Source organism: Poromitra crassiceps (genome assembly GCF_964638095.1).
Source record: "Poromitra crassiceps genome assembly, chromosome: 30".
Lineage (NCBI taxonomy): Eukaryota > Metazoa > Chordata > Actinopteri > Beryciformes > Melamphaidae > Poromitra > Poromitra crassiceps.
In genome coordinates, this window is record NC_139652.1 from 15,310,675 (window position 1) to 15,332,913 (window position 22,239).

The 22,239-nt window shown below is 43.3% G+C and overlaps 2 protein-coding genes and 1 pseudogene across 4 annotated transcripts; 2 read left to right on the forward strand and 1 right to left on the reverse strand.

Annotated features, from left to right (window-relative positions):
• Positions 1-177: 177 nt before the first annotated feature.
• LOC310800422 (uncharacterized protein) lies at positions 178-9,073 on the forward strand (the record flags this gene model as incomplete). The annotated part of the gene is made up of 5 exons (XM_083663021.1): positions 178-181; positions 4,389-4,546; positions 7,606-7,798; positions 7,903-8,072; positions 8,540-9,073. 5 exons carry the CDS (start codon positions 178-180, stop codon positions 9,071-9,073), a joined length of 1,059 nt encoding a protein of 352 aa, XP_083519147.1.
• On the forward strand, positions 1,401-18,682 carry LOC310800308 (treslin-like). Of its 2 annotated transcripts, none has more exons than XM_083662889.1 (9): positions 1,401-1,523; positions 4,389-4,546; positions 10,632-10,867; positions 12,355-12,598; positions 12,965-13,109; positions 13,803-13,930; positions 16,441-16,644; positions 17,440-17,585; positions 18,083-18,682. In XM_083662889.1, the coding sequence occupies exons 3-9, from the start codon at positions 10,838-10,840 to the stop codon at positions 18,203-18,205; spliced, it is 1,020 nt and encodes a 339-aa protein (XP_083519015.1). In that variant the 5' UTR covers positions 1,401-1,523; positions 4,389-4,546; positions 10,632-10,837; the 3' UTR covers positions 18,206-18,682. The 2 variants fall into 2 exon arrangements, with proteins under 2 accessions (XP_083519015.1, XP_083519014.1); XM_083662888.1 differs by lacking the exon at positions 1,401-1,523 and adding an exon at positions 2,247-2,364.
• Positions 18,683-20,368: 1,686 nt separating this feature from the next.
• LOC310800423 (G2/mitotic-specific cyclin-B2 pseudogene) lies at positions 20,369-21,559 on the reverse strand (annotated as a pseudogene). The gene has a single exon. The product of its transcript is annotated as a G2/mitotic-specific cyclin-B2 pseudogene (transcript).
• Positions 21,560-22,239: the final 680 nt, after the last annotated feature.

Here is a 22,239-nt window from a genome sequence, read left to right on the forward strand (position 1 = left end):
ACAGGTTGTGTGGTAGGCTTACTGATGTAAACTAACACTGGTGGTAAACAAGCTCTGTGCAAATGGAAGAAGGGATTGAGTATGTGGAAGAGAGGAACAGAGATATAAGTGCAATATGAGAAGATGGGTGGCGAGATGAAAGAATGATAGATGAAAGAAAGAAAGGGAATAGAGAGGATGGGTGAGGCTGGGATGCAGCAATACTCCCATGACCCTCATTTTGAATTGATTTAGTCGGACATGCCTCTTATCTAAAGTGCCTATTAAATCCTTATTCCAACACCATGACTGTCTAGACATGACAAGCTTCCTACTCTGCAAATTATAGTGATCAGAGGTGCTTGTCTACTCATTTCAGTTCAAATGTTCCCTGCACTCCACAGAGATATTTCCTCCTTTCTTTCAGACATGTTAAACATTCCTATTCCTATTGAGTAAAGACTTTGTATGTAGGTTTGCATATTTGCTGCTTACCGAATAAAAATCTGAGGAAAAAGCAAAACAAAAACAAACATGTCTTGGGGGGCGGCCTTGACTCCTGGACCGACCTCTTGATCTTGATCTTTGCTTAGGACTTTCCATTCTGTAATGTAGCAGCGTACAGACAGTAAAAGCGTAAAACATTTATGCATACTCCGGTACAGTAGGTGGCGGTATGCACCTTCAAAGTCAAAGATTGCGATCCACCATTAAACCAAAAGAAGATAGTTGTCAAATCTCCGCGTGGCCTCACCAAAGAGCATGGAAGGAAAGAGACGAAACTCCGGCCATTTTTGGAAACAGAATGCGCCTCGCAGTGGTCAGCTGCGGTAGCGCGGGCCCCTATAATCAGCCTCTCTAAACAGTAACTCAACGGGAGAACACTCTAAATTTCGTGGATTCACATCTTTTCTGGGCGTACTGTAAATCTTGATTGAAGTGGTGTAGTGCAGGGATGTAAAACAACAACCATATTGTGGAAACTAAGCAAAATTTTTCTTTTTTTTCTTTTAGTTTTTTCAAGATAAATAGTAAATGCAAAGGACCCGAGGTTAAAACCACGGCAACACACTTCTGACGGAGTGGACGACAGCCGCATTAGCTATTTATCTTGAAAAAACTAAACAAAGAAAACGAAACATTTTGCTTAGTTTCCACAATATGGTTGTTGTTTTACATCCCTGCACTACACCACTTCAGTCAAGATTTGCAGTACGCCCAGAAAAGATGTGAATCCACGAAATTTAGAGTGTTCTCCCGTTGAGTTACTGTTTAGAGAGGCTGATTATAGGGGCCCGCGCTACCGCAGCTGACCACTGCGAGCCTGTGCGAGGTTCTTTTGGCGCTGTCACGCTTCCAAAAATAAAAAATGGCGGAGGCTGCTGGGCGCTGATGTTGCAATGGGGCAATATGGAGCTTTCAGTTCTTTCCATAAAAGTTCTTTGGCCTCACTTGTTTACAGTCAGGAGTAACCTCGCATCACTCTAGTCAGGAGTGAATTTGAGACTTTGCGGGACGGACGGTTGCTGGGAGACAGGCAGCGAGTGAGTTTGACAGCTAGCTAGCGTTAGCTAACTTAGCCGATGCTATCTAGCTTTAGTACTGTTAGACATACTAACATTACAGTGCTCAACTAAGGTTACTCGTGATTTAACATCAACGCGAGACTGAGACTTCTGAAGAATGAGGCTGTGTCTTGCGTGGAGGCTACTCGTGACTGAGTTTCCTCCGCTACATTGTAGTCTGGTTGTCATGCCACACATGTACTTTCGAACTTTATTGAATTGAATTGAATTGAATTGAATTGAATTGAATAACTCACCATCCACTCTCATAACTCCTGCTATGGTGTTCCACGCCAAATCCTTTTTGGTGTTGTCCTTGTAAAAAGGATGTGTTGTGTCATATAATATGTTGTGGTTTTCTACTTCAAGGATGAACTGTTCCTCATCCATGTTTATCCTCTGGCTTGATCTGGAATGCTGTAAGCACCTCTGACCTGTTGACTCCAGGCCTGGCTCCGCCCATTGTGACGTTGTGTTGATGTGATTATGTGAAATCCGATCTGGGGTCAACACGGAGTGTTTTATTCTGAAAACCACCGGATGTTTTATTTTGTTTCTGTGTCGTACTTCCTGTCCCGCTCTACCCTTATCTGTGCGAACTTGCTGCGGCTTTGCTCCGACATCCGGGAAAAATAGAAGCCTTGCGTATCCCATGTGCGTATCTGCTTCGGAGAGCTCTGGATCGTCGGAGCTGGGACGGAGGAGACACGCAACGCAGCGGAGTTGGTGGAAGTTGACACATTGATTAGAGTGGAAACGTATCGGCTCCGAAGCTGTACCGGGGCGCAGACGGACCGAACCCGGACTCAGTGGAATTTGGGTGACCTGAAGTCTCAGTTTTAATTTGACAACAATAACAACCGTCACAACCCACCTGAATATCCGGTTTACTTCCTGTATACATAGCTGAGCGCAGGCTGATATTCGGCTCATATTCAATGTTAACGTTAGGCCGTGTCTCCGACAGACACATTAACAAGGTAGCCTATTTCGGTCTTTGTCTTGTAGTAGTTAGTAGTAGTAGTTGTTGTTGTTGTTGATGATAGTTGCCTTGCCCCTTTCGGAACTGCTAACATAGCTTCCGAAAGGGGCAAATAGTTGCCATAACAACCACCCCTGTCTGTCGGAAAGACGTGCACACGCTGGGTAGGAAGCGTTGTTGTCCCGGAGGCGATATTTCTTTTTCGGATGATGGCGAAGGCTATGCTGTGGGGTTGCAGCTGGTGAAAACCGTCTATAGAGCCAATATCTAAACATTGACCTTTAGGAAGCACACTTGTCAACTAGGAATCTGTTACTCCCAGTGCCAAACAATGTGGGATTAGCTCTTTATATCCAAATAAAAATGATATAGGTTTATGAAGCCCATAAATATATAGCCTAATTAGATTATGAAAAATGCAATCATTTTTGTTGTCAGTGTTGGTGTGATTTGGAGCACCAGTTTAGGACATTCACTTGGCAACCATTTCAGTTTCCCAATGCTGATCATTAAAGTTTCACCTCATGTAATCTCCCAATTCCCATCAACTAATTTTTAACTCTGTCTGGTGAAGCTAATTCAATCAGGAGAGACTATGAATAAATGTGAATGAAAAAAGTGAATGAATAAAATAATATTTATTACAATAGATAATGAATGATGCATTACAGAAAATATGATGAGAATTAGGTATTGTTAATGGTATTTGGCGCTTAGACACTACAGGGATATAATGAGATAGGGCTGCACCAGCCCAGCCCAGAGCAGCAGCCAGTTATATCTCCCTTTTAGACTGTAGAGTCTAGATCAGTGCTGACCAATTTGGGGCCCGCGGGCCAAGTTTGGCCCGCACTCTGTTTGTTTTGGCCCGGCACGGATTTGGGAGGGGCTAAAAAATATATTTTTTTTTTCCCCCATGATTTTTTATCCCATTTTTTGTCCCCCATTAGTGCTAACTTAATTTATTTATCCTGGTTGCTACTCCACCCTCTGCCGATCTGGGGAGAGCCGAAACTGGCTCCATGCTTCCTCCGAGACATGGGCAGTTAGCCAGCCGCTTTTTTTCACCTGACAGAGGAAGCTTTACCAGTAGGACATAGCACGTGGATGGTTCACGCTATTCCAACCCTCTGAACAGGCCCCTTAACGACCAGAGGAGGAACCACATTAGCAACCAGGATATTGCATGTTTTTGTCAAATTGTCATGGCAAATTGTTTACAAAAGATGGACAATAAAGCTGATTTTCAAAGTACCTTGAGGATTTTTCAAGTTGTGAATTAAGTCAAATTTCTCTCTTGATTACAAAGGTGGAAAATACAACTGTTTTTAACAGGGTGTTTACTGATTAAATGTTTAAGCTCCCCACAAATGCAGATGTTTTTTTTAAATATATATAACCAATTGCAAATTATTACAATTACCAAACAGATAAAAAGTAGATTATTATATCGAAATGTTATTTTAGATTTAGAATGTTAATTTTCTATAAAACACAATACATTTGAATGTAATTCCACGTTTATTTTTGGCCCTCGGGCCTCCACCCAGATTGAGTTTTGGCTCTTCAGGGGAAAGAATTTGGGCACCCCTGGTCTAGATACTGGTGGTGAGGGTGATGTGGAGTGAACTGAGGAAGCGTAAAGTGCAGATTATACTCTTCCTGTCTGAACTTTCGTTAGAACTCCCATTTGTAGCAGAAGACCATCAGCGCTGGGTTAGATGGCAGAGGTGGTTTCTATGTAGACATACTCCTTAAATATAGCACAAGGCATGCTGTGTATTGCTATTGGCAGTAATTGCGTAGTGTTTTGCATTGTTCCAATATGCACATTAAAAGACTTTGCTGTTCACTCTCCACAGGAGTGCTGAGCGGCCAGACGTCCCCCAGCAGTGTGTGTCTGGAGAGGCTGGACTCGGCCCATGTTCTGCAGCTCTGCACCCGCTACCAGGACCACCTGCACCAGTGTGCCGAGGCCGTGGCCTTCGACCAGAACGCCCTGGTCAAGAGGATCAAAGAGGTAAAGCCACCACGACACTGCATTGGACAGTTGGCATGCAGGGGATTTCTCATTGCTCATTTCTCAATGCTCAAAAATGGAGCACTACTTTTGCACAGTGTTGCTGCTACTACTAAGATAACAATGAAAACTCTTGCATTCCATAGCGTTTGAAACCACTAACATAAATAAGCACATTTTTGTTTCCTCATAAATTGTCAGAGATCTTTGTATTTTATTTCCAAACGTACTAATTGATGTCAAATATGTAAGACCTCGTACAGTCTGAGATGGATTGAGATATTTTTGTTAACATATATTTAAAAAAACATTTTGTTTTTGTTGCCAGGTAGGTCTGGAAAACTATGTTCAAAATTCATACATTCAAATTTAGACTCTTAACACGTTGAGTGCCAATGACGAGATATCTCGGCTTACAGGATCCAACCGTTGAGTGCCAAAGACGAGATATCTCGGCTTAAAAAAAAAAAAAAAAATTTGACGGTGGGACATCGATCAACCCCTTTTACGTCTCCTATACCAATATTGGAGGAAGAGAATGTGTATAATCTATTTTACCGACCAGCTAATTGGCGACAGTGCTCTCCAGACAGAGAGAAAGCAGAGCAAAAACAGCCGCGGGAGAAAGCCATTCTCAAGGAAATAGCTGGGCGAAAACGCTTTTGATTTCACACACACACACACACACACACACACACACACACACACACACGCACGCGCGCGCGCGCACACACACACTCGAGTACCTTTGAGCATAAATAAGACCAGAATCGCAAAAGCTTCATCAAAGCTCTCAGCCGACACCCCAAGAAACGAACGAGCCCGTTTTACAGTAATCCAGACTTGCCCGAGAGCGGCCGCGGAGCCAGCAGCAGCAGCACAGACGGAGGGAGGAGTTTGGAGACACACACACACACACACACACACACACACACACACACACACACACACACACACAAACACAATACAGTATACAGACTTGCCCAAGGGCACCCATAATCACAGGCACGTGAGGTGGTTCTAAAAATCCATTTATCTCAAAACTCTCTGAAAATCTCTGAAACCATGCTGTACTCAACGGCTAATATCTACATAACTACTAACTCTACAAACTAACTCTTTTAGACAGAGAAAGCACACATTCTATTAGTACTTTTGTGAACTTTGTGTTCACAAAGTCAAAGCAGAAAAGAATCCTCGGCTCTTGTAAAATGAGCCAGAATCCTCAAAAAAACCCTCTGGCAGAAGCTAACTACAGTATTGAAAAAAGGCTGGCAGTGAATGTGTTAATGGATTTCTTCTATTTGACAAATGTGCTCCAACTCTCTCTCTCTTTCTCTCTCTCTGAATGTCAATTGGATTTGTGTGGGTGGTTGGTTGGTTGTTGTTGGTGGTGCTGTATTTGTGTGTGTGTTCATGGTTGTGTGAGTGTAAGAGTTGATGACTCCTCTTATGTGTTTTAGGGCGTTTTCACACTGGAACGTTTTAGGTCGACTTAACTGAGTTTTGGCGCCGAACACGGCGCGACTGGGTCAGTGTGAACTAGGGATGTTCATCAATTATCGAAAATCGATAATTGATCGTTAAGGATTGGAATCGATCCTGTGGCATTTGCATCGATTTTGTTATTATAAAAATAAAAAAATAAAACTTTTTTTTTTTTGGACTAGGTTTGGGTGGAATTCGTTCCTCCTCGGCCCACTCCATTGCACAGCCGACTAACGTGAGGTGGAGCTTCATATAGTCTCTAGTTTTTTGGCTGGGCACGGGCCTTTGTTCCAACAAAACTGTTTTAAACATGGGGAATTCACACAGGCATGCACCGGGGACAGCAGTGTTGGAGAGGAGACACATTGAAATAAAGAGTTCATTGAGGAGAACACGTTGTCTTTCGTATTTTCTGCCATAGGCATTCATTTTGTAAAAACAAAAAAAACAAAAAATGAAAATTTTCTAAGTATTAATATGATCGATAATCGATAATTGATCGTTAATTTTGACCGATTATCGATTTTGGAAAATTTTCAAAATGAACATCCCTAGTGTGAACATGCCACTCGAACTCGTAGTCGTCCTAACCCTAACCCTAATGCGGCGCGAGTGATGTGTGAACGCGCGCCGACTTCAGCTCGTCCTAATGCTGTATTTCTAATGTTAACATCAATGGGGCGTTCACAAACATTGAATAAACAGTTATTGGACAAATTACCACCAAGGGCATAGCAAGCCTAGCGTTACAAACGTTAATGTTTACAACTTACCTGGCTGTTCGCCGATAATATCTGCGTATGGTGAGGGCTTCACGGTTCAACAGAATCAATCTGCGCCTTGTCCTGCTTTGTCTGGAGATTCACATCCGCCGCCTCCAATACATGAAAACATTGTTTTCCAGATGCAGCCGTGCCTCGTTTTCAAATTCAACACTTTCCCGATATTGAAAGAGACAAACGATGTAAAATGCAAAAAGCAGTACCAAGAGCAAACGGCGTTGCTGTTCATTTATGAGTTCTGTTTACATCCCGGGTTTCCTTTCCGGGTGGAATTATGCTATACGCGTCTACTTCCGTCTGGTTGGCATGGATACATGACGCTCCACTCTGTAGAACGACGGCCTGGGCGCGGTGATAAAAAGCTTATGTGAAGCGAAGCCGCTCAAGTTGAAAATTGAAACATTGTATACTTTTCACTGCTGCTGCAGCGCCTGGCTCGACCCAAATATGTGTGAAAACGCCCTTATGCTTCCCACACACTAGAGGATAAAATGCCTGATTTAATGCCCGATTCCCCTCGGGGGGGCGTGGCCCGATTCGAGGCTAGTCTCAACCGATTTTTTGTCAAAATATTTGTCAAGTGTCTGGTGTCAATAAATTATTGATTGAATCGGAGCCTGCCCGATCTCGAATCGGGCATATCAAACATGTTTGATATTTACGATGACTGTCTCCCGACGGAATACCCGCAATAGCCAATGAGAGCGAGCAGACCGGTCTGCTCGCTCTCATTGGCTGTGTGTGTGTGTGCGTCGACGCGTCATACCCGGATGTTAATGCAGCGCTCAGCCGCTCACAACAAACATGGCAGCGAAGAGGAACAGAACCAACACATGCCAATGGAATACTCAAAAAGAAGACCTGCTCGTCGAGTTGTGGCAACAGCACGAGTGTCTCTACAATATATCGAGCAAGACGTATCACAATAGGACGGACAAGGAAAGGGCATGGGTCGAAATTCCCGCGGCGTTCGATGCAACAGGTGAGTGAATGCTAACAAATGCTAACGCTAACAGCGTAGCCGCCAATTTTAGCATCAACTGTTTGGCAGTGAGAATTACAAGTAAACTAAAGTGTCGTTTGCAGTTGAAGACGTGAGGACGAGGACCACGTCACTACGGACCCAGTACTCTAAACTCCTGAAACTGAAACCCAGCGGGAGTGGGGACACTCCACTGACCTCGAAGCAGAAGTGGCTGTTAACATCCCTGGACTTTCTCAAAAAGCATGTCACCCAGCGTGCCACTGAAACCAGCGTGAGTGTTGCTATTAACAATTGCCTCTGCTTACTATGTTATAGTATGGGTCATAGAGGACTCTACAAAGATTAGACTAGCAGATGCAGTCACCATTGCTGTTTGCAATGCATATAACAAATATGTATACATAGATAATGTTTATCTTCCTGAGACCCGGGGGGTTAATTTCAATTTCCCTGACTGAAATTAAGTGTTGGGCTGATTTAGAACAATTTTCAAAGAAAAACTTTTTATATTGTAATAACCGTTATAACAACCACTCTAGTGGATAAGTTATGCAATTTTAAAACTCACAAGAAACAACAGGACTGAACAGAGTGATATGGATCGTCAGAGATAGGAGCAAAAACACAACGTTCACTGCAATGGGAAAAAAATTAAGTGCTTGGTCACAGGAGGATAAATTGATTTTGTATTGTTAGTGGTCTGTATTTATTAAATTTGCATGTATTTGTTTGTTACAGCTTGATCAGGCGCTGAAAGATACAATGGCAGAAGAGAACACCGATGACATCGTCAGTGACACAGATGACCCGTCAGAGCTATCTGATGATCCAGGAAACCTGTCATCCACAGCATCAGAACATTTGGAATGTCCCGCTCCTGCTGACAACCCTGCAAAGAAGCGCAAGACAAACCAAAATGCACTTGAAAAGCGGAAGATGGATTTGTTGGAAGAAATGTCCATTGCAGTCAGGAGGCCTGCTGATGCTGATGGCACATTTGGTAACCAGGTTGTTGTGGAGCTGAGGTTAATTAAGAATCCTGCCATCAAGACGAGGCTGAACAGGAGGATTATGAATGACATATATGAGACCCAGGAGTGTGAGCTGCGACTTCCCATGCCGGCTTCAAACCTGTCATCTCCTATGTGTCCCCCTCCTCCACCTGCTGAAGTTCCTCCCACATACACACCTTTACAGTCAGTACCTCAACGCCAAAACTACAAACCTCAGAGCTTCATGGCCATGTTAGGAGAGTGTGACTTTGAGTTATAGGCAAACATTAATGTGTTCTGCTGTTGGCAGAGAATGGCATTCCAGGAAAATGTTTAAGAATGTTACAAGCACTTTAAAAGGGGTTTAATTCCAAAGTTCCTAGTTTCCTTAAAAATGTTTACATATACTGTAGGTGCAATTTTTGGAACACCTTGAATGTAGTCTTCAAAGACAACCTCGTGCCTTTAAATGTACTGTAAATGCTTTGCTGTTGAGTGATGCAATAAACAAAGTAACACTAAGTAATGGAATGCATTTTTATTTCACTTGGCATCAACATGTTATGTGCAAAGCACAATACTGTTTTTTTCCCCAGATTTCAACAAATGTATACAATTTTAGTGTGTAAATGTAGTTCTCTTTTTTAAGATAGACTATCTTAAAGCAGTGTTTCTCAACTGGTGGGTCGCAGGTCCATTTTCAGTGGGTTGCGGATGTGGGCATGAAAATAAAAAGTTAAGGGAAAAGAAACTTTTCTGGGGTGAAACAACCAGCCATTTTTCTGGTGACAAAACATATTTTTAGCCATATATAAAGACAAACTAACAAACAAGATGACTCCATATTACTGTGCTATTTTTTGTGAAATAAATTTGAATGGTTCAAAAATCTGGGTCGCGACTTGATTAAGGATAAATTTGGGTCCTGAGGGTAGCCCAGTTGAGAACCAGTGTCTTAAAGGACAATTCCAGGCTAGTTCAACCATGGGCCACAGTTTCCTAATATTTTAGCTCTGAAAGAATGAATGTGAAGATTTTACTCACCATTGCTCCCGTTATGCAGTAGCTCTTCTCTAATGTTTTATAGCTAAAATATTAGGAAACTGTGGCCCATGGTTGAATTAGCCTGGAATTGTCCTGTAACTTACCACACTAAACACTACCACTTAATGACTGAACTAAAGACTTGTACATCTTCAACAATTCCTTAAGCCGAAGAACTAAAGCAAAAATATATATTTTTGTGAACACCTGGACAGGGACAGTTCAGCCCAAAATCAAAAATACATGTTAAATATTAAACATATTACATGGGAATTAACATACAGTATAAGATGCATTTTCATTGCACTAAATATAGTGCTCTTGCCAAGGAACTTGGCCTGCAGGCGTCACACAATAGCTCTTGAGCTTGTTACGCAGTTCTTTGGCATCCATCCTGCTGTTGTTGGCCTTTCCACGTTGGAAGAGGCTGCAGTGCTCCTAGGCCATCATCACTCCAGTTAGACTGATCAGTGATGTCATAGGGGGGCACACACACACACACACACACACACACACTGTCGATGTCATCAGTGATATAATGGGGCACACACACACACACACAAGGAGGCATTGTGACATGACATCACTAATGCAATAACATTTAGTGAGCAACACATACACACACGCGCCAATATGGCAGGCGAGGCCGCGCAGCAGCCGAGCCTAGGCGTGCTCGATGCCTAGTTGTAACTCAAATGCAATGCATACATGACATGTAGGGGAGATGAAATACACCTAATGCAGGAAATGAAGCCTCATCATTCATTGTGTGTTGTTACTCTTCACTCCACCAGGCGATGCCTCACAGAGCTGCAGTGTCTTGGTAGAGCCGGTGTCCCGCAGCCAGAGGCTTCTGCCAGAGCCGCTGGAAGTGTGTCTGAAGGCAGTGGTGCAGGGCTGGGATGCCTCATCGCTAACACAAGCCTCCACAGCGTCGTGGGTTCTGCAGTGCTCCAGTAGCGGGGACCATCATGGACAGGCTGCCTTCCAGCATCTCCTCATGGAGCTCTCTGCTCAGGCTCTGCACATGGTGAGACATTCAGCCAAGACAGTTGTTTCTTTAGGCAACAATGGTGTTTGGGGGCAGTTTCTGTCTTAGTTCCACACCCGTCCCAGTTACAGCCTATTACAGCGTACAGTCAGTGCTAAAAATGGCTTGGCGTGTTCTCTCCCCACTCTCTCTTTTTCTTGACTGAAGAAACGCATCGCTCAGAGCGATACAGCACACAGCACAGGGAACCCTAAGTAAATGCTAAATGGCCTGCATTTATCTAGCGCTTTTATCCAAAGCGCTTTACAATGAGTAGGTCCATTCACACACACACATTCACACACCGATGGCGGCAAGCTACCACGCAGGGTGCTGGCACAGCCATCGGGAGCAATTTGGGGTTCAGTATCTGGCTCAAGGACACTTTGGCATGCAGAGTGGTGGAGGTGGGGATCGAACCACTGACCTCTTTTATCCAAAGCGATTAGTGGACAACCCGCTCTACCTCCTGAGCTACAGCAGTAATTCTGGGAAATGTAGGAAATTGCTGACATAGAAGTAGACAAGGAGGGTTGAGCAAAAGTTGGTACACCAAATATGTAAATTGCAACACTTGATAAGAAAAGAACGGCGAACGAACATCACAAATTGATAATGATTAGTAAGGGTGTCCCAACTAGGATGTATTTTTGCTTTGAAGTTTGAACACACTTGGCTGATTTGACAGGGCGTTTTGTCTGCTTTTGTTCTGTGAATTTAAAGAACTTTTCCCCCGTCTCTCGCCTGTCCCTCCCCTCCCACTTCCATAGCCTCAGGTGGCTCAGAGTGGAGGAGAGGGTTTCCCAAATCAAATTGTGCATGGTTTTTAGGATTTTTAAACGGGAGGCTCCTCGTTACCTCGCTGACTACTTTTGTAAAGTCAGTGAGGCACATGGCTACTCCACAAGAGGAAGCACCTCCAACATTGTTCCCCCCAAATTTAAAACCCTAAAGGGTAAATGCACCTTTTCCTACTCAGCAGCTATTTTATGGAACAAACTCCCTGAGAGTATTAAGACACTTAACTCCAGGTTCTCTTTTAAGCTTGCATTGAAAAAATGTCTGGTTGGCTCCCAAATATGGTCCTAAACCTTTTATTTTCCTTTTCTTATGTCCCCTGAATAGGCGGGGTTTTTAAATCCCTAGGTAGGTTCCTGTTTTTAGTATATGAGCTGGTCTCTATCTTATTATTTATTGATTAATGCATTTTTATTAGGTATCTAATTAACCATTCACGTAAGGTTTTAAAATTTTTGATTTGGGTGTTAAATGTTATCATCTGTTTGTGTATGTTCTTGTCCGCGCACACACGCGCTCATACCTGCATACAGATTCACTCGTCTTGTCCCACACAACAAGGACCACAATGGAAACAAGCCCTCGGGCTTTATTGTGTTTTATTCCTTTTGAGCAATATGTTGATGTTGTGTTTGTCTTGTACATTCCTGCTATTATTGTTTCAATAAAGTTATCAATCAATCAATCAGTCCCACCAGTTTGCAGAAGTGACTGACAGCGACCTGGTCTGCTCAGCTGTGCTCTCCCCGCTGTCACCCTTCACGGCTCTGCTCACTGTCCTCCAGCCTGGGATCACCCAGCACAGCCAGCTCCTGCCCCCCGACACCGTCACCCCCGCCACAGCCGACACCTCCGCCGACCTGCCCCATGTCGTCAGCAGTGTGCTGGGAGTCGTCTATGGCATCATGGAGGAGGAGGGTGACAGCGGAGATGGTGAGGATAGAATAGTAATATTCAGGGTTCAGAAATGCTATTTGTCCATTTTGGGAAAATGTCTCTAGCTGGAATTCTTCATCATCATAACGTTATTTTGTACACAAAACAAGATCTGACTTGTAGCTTTGAAAGTACATGAGGTTACTGTTTATCTGACCACTTTTTGTGCTTGTTTTTTTATGTTATGTTCGTATAATAAAATATATAAAACCATCATTGAAATCTCAAATATTAAAGGAGGTGAAATCACAAAATCTGATAGTTGGTGCTAGTGCTGTCATGTCATAGTGAAAACTGTTTTCATTTGAATACTTGGGATATCAGATAGTTTGCTATTTATTCCTGTTTGTTTGTTATTCTCAGCCCAGTCACAGGAGCCCCAAGTTCCTGAGTGGGCCCAGCAGGAGCTCACCCATTGGTCGAGCCCGCTGAGGACAAGCCTGACAGAGAGCTGGTTCCCTCAGTCTGACCAATCAGGAGTCAGTTCCCATTTAATGGAGTCAATGAGGTATGGGGATTCTGACTTAAAAAATCTCCCATTGATCATTTTCATATAGCACTCAACTATTTAGTTACCAAGTGCTTTACAGGCAAAAACAACAAGTATAAAACCCAATAAGATGAACACACAAACAAGGTTATAGAGGAATAAAACGGACAGGTAACAGAATAAAATTAGTAAAAGCAAATGCTGTTAAAGTCTATCTGCAGAAATCTATTTTTAGAAGTGATTTAAAAGTTGACTGATATTTCTGTACTTCAGGCAGGACATTCAAAACACTAGTTACCCGGTCGCACAGTGAATGTCCAGCCATTTTATTCATAATTTCTTTATTTTGATGCAACAGATCCCTGCTATGACATAGCAAAGAGAAATGTTGGGTACCTACCTATGATGAGATAGAAGCAATGTTTTCTCTCTCCAGACTGGCAACATACATGCTGCTATTTGTGTGTGTGTGTGTGTGTGTGTGTGTGTGTGTGTGTGTGTGTGTGTGTGTGTGTGTGTGTGTGTGTGTGTGTGTGTGTGTGTGTGTGCATGTGACAGACTTTTATTGATGTTAGCTTTGAATATTTGTCCGACAATATTGGGGGGAGGCTTATGTATGAGAAAAACAAGACTTAAAACAAAGGAACTCAATCTTGGCCAAAAATTTACAATTTTAGTCAAAATATTTGACTTTGTTGTGCTGTTGCCCAGGGTGCTGCATGCAGTACCAGAGCAGAGAGAAGAGGAGGAGCTGTCCGCTCTACAGCAGGAGCTTGTCAACAGTCTGGCTGAACTCTACCAGACCTCCCAGGGCCTTGACCAAAAGAAGGGCAAGAATCGTAAGACCACATCTCAAGTTGTATGTGTTTTTCAGGGGTTTTGTGCAGCAGGCCTGGACATGTGTATGGAAGATGTATTTGATAATTTCCAGGTCTTAACAAGTTTGGTAAATACTTAGTATCCATTTGGGCATCAATAAAGAGCTTTTATGAAAAAAGTGATATTCAGTCCATACACACATATACACAGGGATTAAAGTTATCTGTCGCTACGACGGATTTCCGTCTATTGGAGCCAGATATGAAATGTGAAAAATACCAAAATTAAAGCCCCTTTGTATATTTTCAATGTGTATTGTATAGACCAAATCAGCGGGATGTTTACATTTACTTCCGGGTACCCCTGGGTCCACACATTATAATGGCGGTGAACGGCACAAACTGAAGTGTTGAAGACAAAAACAGACAAAGAAGACAAAAATGGTTCGTCCATGTTGTGTTGTTGTTTAATATCATTCATAACAACACTTTCACTAACGTTAGTGGAGACCAGACTAGCTTATTTACCTGTTGGACCAGACCAGAGTAGACTTGACGCTAAATTAAATTAACGTGGCGTCGGTAGCTCTGTCTGTAACGTTAACGAGTCTGCTCTCGCCGAGAAGAGCCTGGTGACGCGAGGTTACGAGTCTGCAAAAAAACAGCGAGTTTGACAGACAAACAAACATTATTAGCTAGCTAACACTACATAAAACAAACACAGAAGAAAGGCTAGATACGTCGGACAAGCATGTTTACCAACCGTTTAACCATTTAAATTGAAAGTAGTCGGCCGAAAACAGCGAGAGGGTTTGACAGCATTTATTTGACAACACGCACATTTAAACCTGCCGCCTTCCCCAAGTGGTACCCGGAAGTAAATTTGTTTACATGGTGACGTCACGGTGATTTGGTCTATTGAGTTTGAAGGAAAGCTTTTATTTTGAAAAATTCCGACCGGACGTCCAAATGATTCTCCTGGGCTGTGTTCAAGCCACAATAAGTCTGAAAATGTATTGCTACGGTTTCCAGGTTGAACGTCATGTTTCCTTGCCTGTTTCAATGCACCACTATGTTCGCTGATAAATGTTTTGCTACGTTGTGCTATGTTTTCGGCCCGCTGAACGCGAACCTGCAAAGCCACTTCATGTAACGCTAAACAAAACACTGTTGCCGATCTGCCTCTCAGACAGCGTTAGTTCCTAACGTTAAATTGACAGCATTGGACTGAAGAAGTTTGTTATTGTGAGAATTGGAGTTAATTTATTACTGCAAAGGTGGAGGAACTTTGAAAACATGCACGATGCGGAGTTGTCTTTTATTGGACACGGACAGGTAAAACTTGCTAACACACACACGCTCAAACGTTTGCTGCAGTAACGTTAACGTTATTATTTTCGGTGTATTTCCCCCCTGACAGCGCAGGGGTTGGCGCTTTTTCCACGACCACATGTCACTAATTGTCATTTCCACCATAAAGATGCATGTCAGCAGAATAACGTTATTTGATGGAGAGAAAAAGTCTAGTGGAGTTTCACTAGCGTCAACGCTAACGTTATTGAATGAGCTATAGGCACCTATCTGTAACGCAACATGATAACATTAACAAACAACTGTTGCTAGCGCAGTAGGTAGTATTGGTTACTAACTTTCTGGTTAGCATTAGATGTGTCAGCTGCTGCTAGTCTCTGAGTTAGTTGATAACAAGATGTTGATTTCATCTGTTACCTGACTCCATGATAGTTCTGTAATTCTGAGGGATGTTTTAGATGTAACCGTGTGCAGTGGGATGTTTCCTCTTCACTTGATGCTGAACTGTAACACTAGCGTTAGGTGGTTAGCCTAGGCATGCTAGGTGTTGTCTGACAGTATTAATTGGTGTGTTTTCATAACAGTAGGCTACCAGACCATCAGCTCAGTGGGACAGGAGGGGTGAGAGTTTGGGTGGAGCTGAGCTGTGTGACTGGTGGAAGAGAACCTCTTTAGTTGGGACATATGTTTGACAATGTTGTTGTAGTTCCTGTGGCTACTGTTAGTTATAATTGTTATACTGATCCCTTAACCTACTTGTTTGACTCGATAAAATACATCTATATATTAATTGTGATTTATTATAGCCAGTAATTTTCACATGTCTCTGTTAACCTACGTGGAACCTTATAACATCAGCCCAGAACACAATTCATGCATCATTAGGCCTACTGGATGTTTGGGAACTTGAGAGTGTGATGTACACACTGTCTGCTGTTTTTTACATGAAAACCCATGTGAAGCGACGGCACGGTGGGGAAAAAGCGGACACTCTAGAAAGCCCAAAATAGCTAAAATAGGCCTCGAAAAAATTTCAGTCAAAAGATTTTATTTTGCTTTAACCCCTGCATACACACATATACACAGGAACCCTGGTTTTTAAATGCACCCTGTTTATTTTAAATAGTTTGGTTATCTCCCACACCATTTCCTGTGTTGTCAACTTGCCACAAAAGTGGCCCCTGTCTTCCTCAGTATCACTTCTCCTCTCTGGCCTGCAGGTGGCGCCCAGCGCATGCCGGTGAAGCAGAAGATGAAGACTATGAGCCGCTCCCTGCAGATGTTGAACGTGGCCCGGCTCAATGTGAAGGCCCAGAAGCACCAGGCTGAGGCCGAGCCGCCCGGCGCCGAGGGCCGGGCGTCGGACAGGCAGGGCAAGAGACGCTCGGACGACAGGGGCAAATGTGGAGCAGCCAACACTATCAGTGAGCATCTCTTTCAACACTTCACAATACTGCTGGCATCACGAGATAAGATGAAACCTTAGCCATCCCTGTGGGGGATTTGCTGTTTGTAGCAGGGACATGGGATTCAGCTACGAAAAAATACGTCACCGACAATTTCAACACTAGCACATGTTACTTGATGTTCTGTACATATATTCACACAATATATAAAGTATAATGATGAGAGTGGCATGCACATGAAGAACACAAATATAGGAATACATGGCACATACACGATATGCAAAATATCACGGTTAAAATATGGGTCCCCTAAATGTAATTTAGATTGTTATTTTATATTGATTGATGAAGTGAGTAACTGATTGGAGAAAATGACCTTTACAGAACATTCCAGGTCTTGATGAGTATAGAAAATGAATTTGGTTGTTTTCAGGTTCGGAAGTTTGGGAATTTCACAAAAAAAGTGTGCATAAATATGGAAAAGTTATTTAGTCATAATACACGACTAACCATTTAATATAGCTGTAAACACACTGCTATTTCATAATATGTTGTCATATTTCTTTTTAGAAGAATAACCTTCAGCTATAATATTGCCTGGTTTCAAGACACAACAAGACACAACATTCAAGACAACATTCACAAGACAACATTCAAGACACAACAAGAAGAAAAATCACTTTAGATAAATTAGACCAGAATTAAGATATGATGCAGTCAATATCACAAGCCACCCTATGTTCAGTTGGCCTATATTAATTTAAGTCTAATTTAACAAAACAAGTCATTAACATGTCTTCTTTCCTCAACCAGACTTCAGCAGTGAGGCAGAGCTGCTGGCCCACCTCACCTCCAGTTATGACAAGACTGTGGCAGAGAGACACTTGTCCCTCCGCACCGAAGTCCAGCAACTTGTGTCTGCTGTCAAAACCTTCCTCATTGCCAAGTCAGACCTGGAGGTGAGACACCTTTTGAGTCTTTTCATGTGTTTCTACATTGACTTGACCTGATCCACAGCTTTCCTACGACAAACCGATGCTTATTCATAGATTGTTGTTCTGCTCAATTATTTGGTGATTTTAGTTGTCACTATTCTAATAATTTGGGCATATTGCATTGCATAAACATTTCATTTAAATCAGAATGGCCACTATAATTGAACAAAATAAAATAATATTGTCATAGATCATTGAGATCAATAATTGTATCTAACAAAATAATCAGAATTGTAATTTTAGCTGGAATCGGCAGATTTTTCAAATTAATTTAGGACTGACTGTGAAAAGAAACATAACAATGAAAGTATTCTACTACACATCCATTATTTTCAAATCAGTAATGTTTAGTAAGGCGACAACAAGCAGTATATCCGAACAAACAATGTGTTTCACCTGCAGGCCTGGTCAGGTACAATGATTACCTGACTTATCTTAATTCTTAATGTTTTGTTTTGCAGCTGAAGACCTCCCTCTTTGTCCAACAGCATCTTCTCAAATCCAGCAAATGGATCAGGCAGCTCTATGGTGCTGGTTCTGATGGTTCTGATGGTTCTGATGCTGAGAGCAAAGTCAGAGAGTGAAGCATTTTTTTATATACACTGTCGGTCACAAAATCACATCTCTTTGGGTCAGTGTGATATATTGAAATTCCAGCCACTCTCGTCCTTGTGGTTAGGCTTGGTGGGACTTGCTTCTCATGTTTTAGTTTGATAATGTATTGTATACTAGTTTGAAGAAAGGTTTCCACTCAGCGTTGGGCAGTCTTGTCTCTTAGCACTTGTCATATAAAACATAATACCAAGAGCACTTTATTTTCTCCATCTATAGGTGCAAGGTGCAGCCGAGTAATTCTGACAAAGATATTTTCTTCTTTCTGTGATTAGGGCTTGAATGCCTCTCATCATTGCTCCGTTTATAAAGGTAACCTTGCAGAATTGATTTATAAACCTTGAAAAACATGTAAGTATGCAGAGGTCATCTCAGAGGTCAAAAAGGTCAACATCTGGTTCATGAGAAACAAACCCTGCTATGGTCACTAATTTCTGAATTCAATTGAACCGAATGATAACGTCTTTAGATGTTTATTGGAATAAATTGGCATACATTTGTACACCAATATCCACTTTGTGGCAATACAAGGTATTTAACAAAGTATCTTTACAAGGAATTTGCAATTTTACAATGATTAGAACATCTGTTGATTGTCCAGTGTGAAAAATCATGGAGCCATAGGCCTACCTTTTTTTAAATCCAACAAGTTATTCATTTATTTTAGAATAGATCTTTTACAATGAGAGAAATGGAAAATAGAATAGAAGAAAATATTTGCATTACATTCAAAAACAGAGCACATTTTGGGCTTCACATGACATCAATATCCACTTTGTGGCAATACAAAGTATATTTACAAGGAATTTAAACTGAATTTTCACAATGATTAGAACATTGTTGATTGTCCAGTGTGAAAAATCATGGAGCCATACTTTTTTTTTTTTTATCCAACAAGTTATTAATTTATTTTAGAATAGATATTTTACAATGAGAGAAATAGAAAATAGAATAGAATAGACAATATTTGCATTACATTCAAAAACAGAACACATTTTGGGCTTCACATGACACCAATATCCACTTGGTATTTTTTCTTTATTCTCAAATACACTACTGCCGCATGCGCTAGGACGCGTCATCAGTGATGTTATCTGGGGTCGTTAGGTGTTTCGGGTCTGTCAACATCATACACCCTCGCCCAGTAGACCCAGCCGAGGCCAATTAAGACCCCGACTCGTGTCCCAGAAGCCGCTCACGGATCAGCCTTACTACTCTATCTGCAACGTTGCCCGCGGGAGGGGTAAACGAGAACGCCCAATCCGCTGCAATAGAGCTAGTGCTACGCCGCAGTATTGGCCCTTCGGTGCATGGAGGATCTAGGCTCTGTGGGTTACTCCCGGCCGTGCTCCTCCTTCGTCTCACCAGACCCTCCCGTGGCAAAGGCAATCCAGAGGCTGAGAGAATACCTCAAGGACGCCTCAAGAGGGCCTGTGCGCTGCACGTCATTTACCTGCGTCGAGCACCTCGCTCTAGCCTGGAGGACCTCAGGCCGCGCCGATCTTGCGCAGATTTTCAGGAGGCTAATCCGTAGCGTTTGTGGATTTCTCCCTCACGAGAGAGCCAAGATGGGGTGCTAATCCCATCCCGTACCGGGTTGCCGTCTCTCCGGCCGTCAACTGTCTCTCCAGCTCGTCCCCAAACTATACTTGGTTGTCACCTAGTCTTTCCTAAGTGTCACTGGCCAGAGGCAAGCCAGAATTCTATATTCTCAAATACACTACTGCCGCATGCGCTGGGACGCGTCATCAGTGATGTTATCTGGGGTCGTTAGGTGTTTCGGGTCTGTCAACATCATACACCCTCGCCCAGTAGACCCAGCCGAGGCCAATTAAGACCCCGACTCACGTCCCAGAAGCCGCTCACGGATCAGCCTTACTACTCTATCTGCAACGTTGCCCGCGGGAGGGGTAAACGAGAACGCCCAATCCGCTGCAATAGAGCTAGTGCTACGCCGCAGTATTGGCCCTTCGGTGCAATACAACTGTGGCAATACAAAGTATATTTACAAGGATTTTTTTTTTTTTTTTTTTTTTTTTTTACAAGGAATTAACAAAGTATTTACACTGAATTATCAATTTTACAATGAAACATTTTACAACAAAAACATTAGAACACATTCTAGGCTTCACTTGTCATAGGAAGAGAAGCAGAGAAGCAGCCATGTTCTGAGGGGGTTCTACAGACCACTGAAATGGCAAAAAATGCCACTGGATGTTTGTGAGCTGAGGAAGGAGGCTGACTTCCATCAGCTCGCTGCTCGAGTATTTCTTTTTGACCCACATGAACTCTTGTTTTCCCTCATTTGCAGCGACCACATTTTCGGCTATGCGCCGCATGACTGGCCTGAGGTGGGCCCAGTCATAATTAGAGTAGTGATGCTGAGTAGGGGACCATGGCAGCTGATGCAGCAGCACCTGGGAGAGGCAAAGGGCAGCGGCAGCTACCTCAGATGGCCGATAATGCACCATTTGGTAGTCCAGCAGAGTCACCTCCATCAGGTACTTGGCCAGTGTGTGTGTCCTTGCAGTAGGCTTTGCAGCCTTTGAAGCACGCCTGAGGAAATGGGGTGGCAGAGGGCGTCCCAGGTCAAAATTGAGGCTGGTCAAGATCACCTGCTCCTTCTCCAGAATCTGGGCCTCTGTGACCGTATTGTCTGTGATGTTGGCCAAGTCTGCAACCTTCAGACTGTATCCTCTCCTCTCCTCATACTTTGAGGCGAGTAGTATGGCCGTCACACCAATGAGCTGCAGCTCACTAGGAAGCACTGCTGGCTGCTCCTGCAGAAAACGGTCCAATATGGCAATCGAGAGGAACATTGTCTCCTGAAGCAGCTCGAAGCAGCAGTGGACCTGGATCATCCAGTCGACGAGAGTAGCTCGCATGCGTTCATTGATTTTATAACCCTGCATGTACTCCGGTCGGACAGCCTGCTGCACCTCAAGGAGGCCCAGATAGGCGTATATGTCCTTGACATATTCAGAGCAGCGCTGTGGCTGGTCTCCATCGTGCTCATCGATGTCCTCTATGAGTGTCTCAGAGAAAGCCTGAGGCAGTTCCTCCTTCTCCTTCATGGGCAGATTGGGCACATCCGCTGTCTCCACCTCTGGGGGGAGCGGGTCTTCACGTGCGACCACCTGCTGGACTTGTCGGTTGGTCAGCTCTCCAAGGACAGCTCTCCTTTGAGCAACTCCTGTGGCTCTCCTCGTCTGTACTGGGTATTCTGTACGACTGACTGGGTTTTCTGTATGCCTAGGCTGGTGGCACTTGCGTCTTCCTTTGTGGATGGCCAGCCTCTGGCAGTTGTCAGCTTGGTCCATCCACATGTACACACCTGGCGAGTGAACTGGCCATCCCTGCAGTGTCTGCGTCTCTGCTCCATCAGAAAAGGTGGGAATGTCTGTTGTTGATGAAATCCTCTACACAACGTTATGCTGGCGCCTCCTTCAGGGTCTACAGTAGAATGACTGAGCTATAGAGAGCGGCGTTAGCTTTAAACTCTAAACGGGCCAATCAGGAAGTCGAGAGAGAGCGGCGTTAGCTTTAAACTCAAACGGGCCAATCAGGAAGTCGCACCTGGTCAGACCAATCGGGTCAAACCATTGACTGTAAAAATAGGGGTCAAACCGAACGTCTTACGTCAACACGCTTCCGGCAGTTTACGGGAAGCCGGAAGATGTGATTTTATTTATTTATTATTTTATTTTATTAACAAATTCACCCTTCGCTAAGTCCCGTCCGAAGGGACATTGTCGAGGAGTTGTACATATGGGATTTGCAACTCCGTTGGCCTGAAGAAGTAAGTTCAGAAAATGTGTTATATACTCCAGCCATGGATGTTCCGGAACGCTTTCTGCTAGCTATGCTAATGCTAAGAGCCTCTCTCTCGGGCACCAGACACCCAGGCAGGTCCCCCTATCACCACCCATCCACTACCCAGGCTAAGAGCCCCTCTCTCGGGCACCAGACAGCAGCATTAGCAGCATTAGCTGAGTAGCTAGCAGTA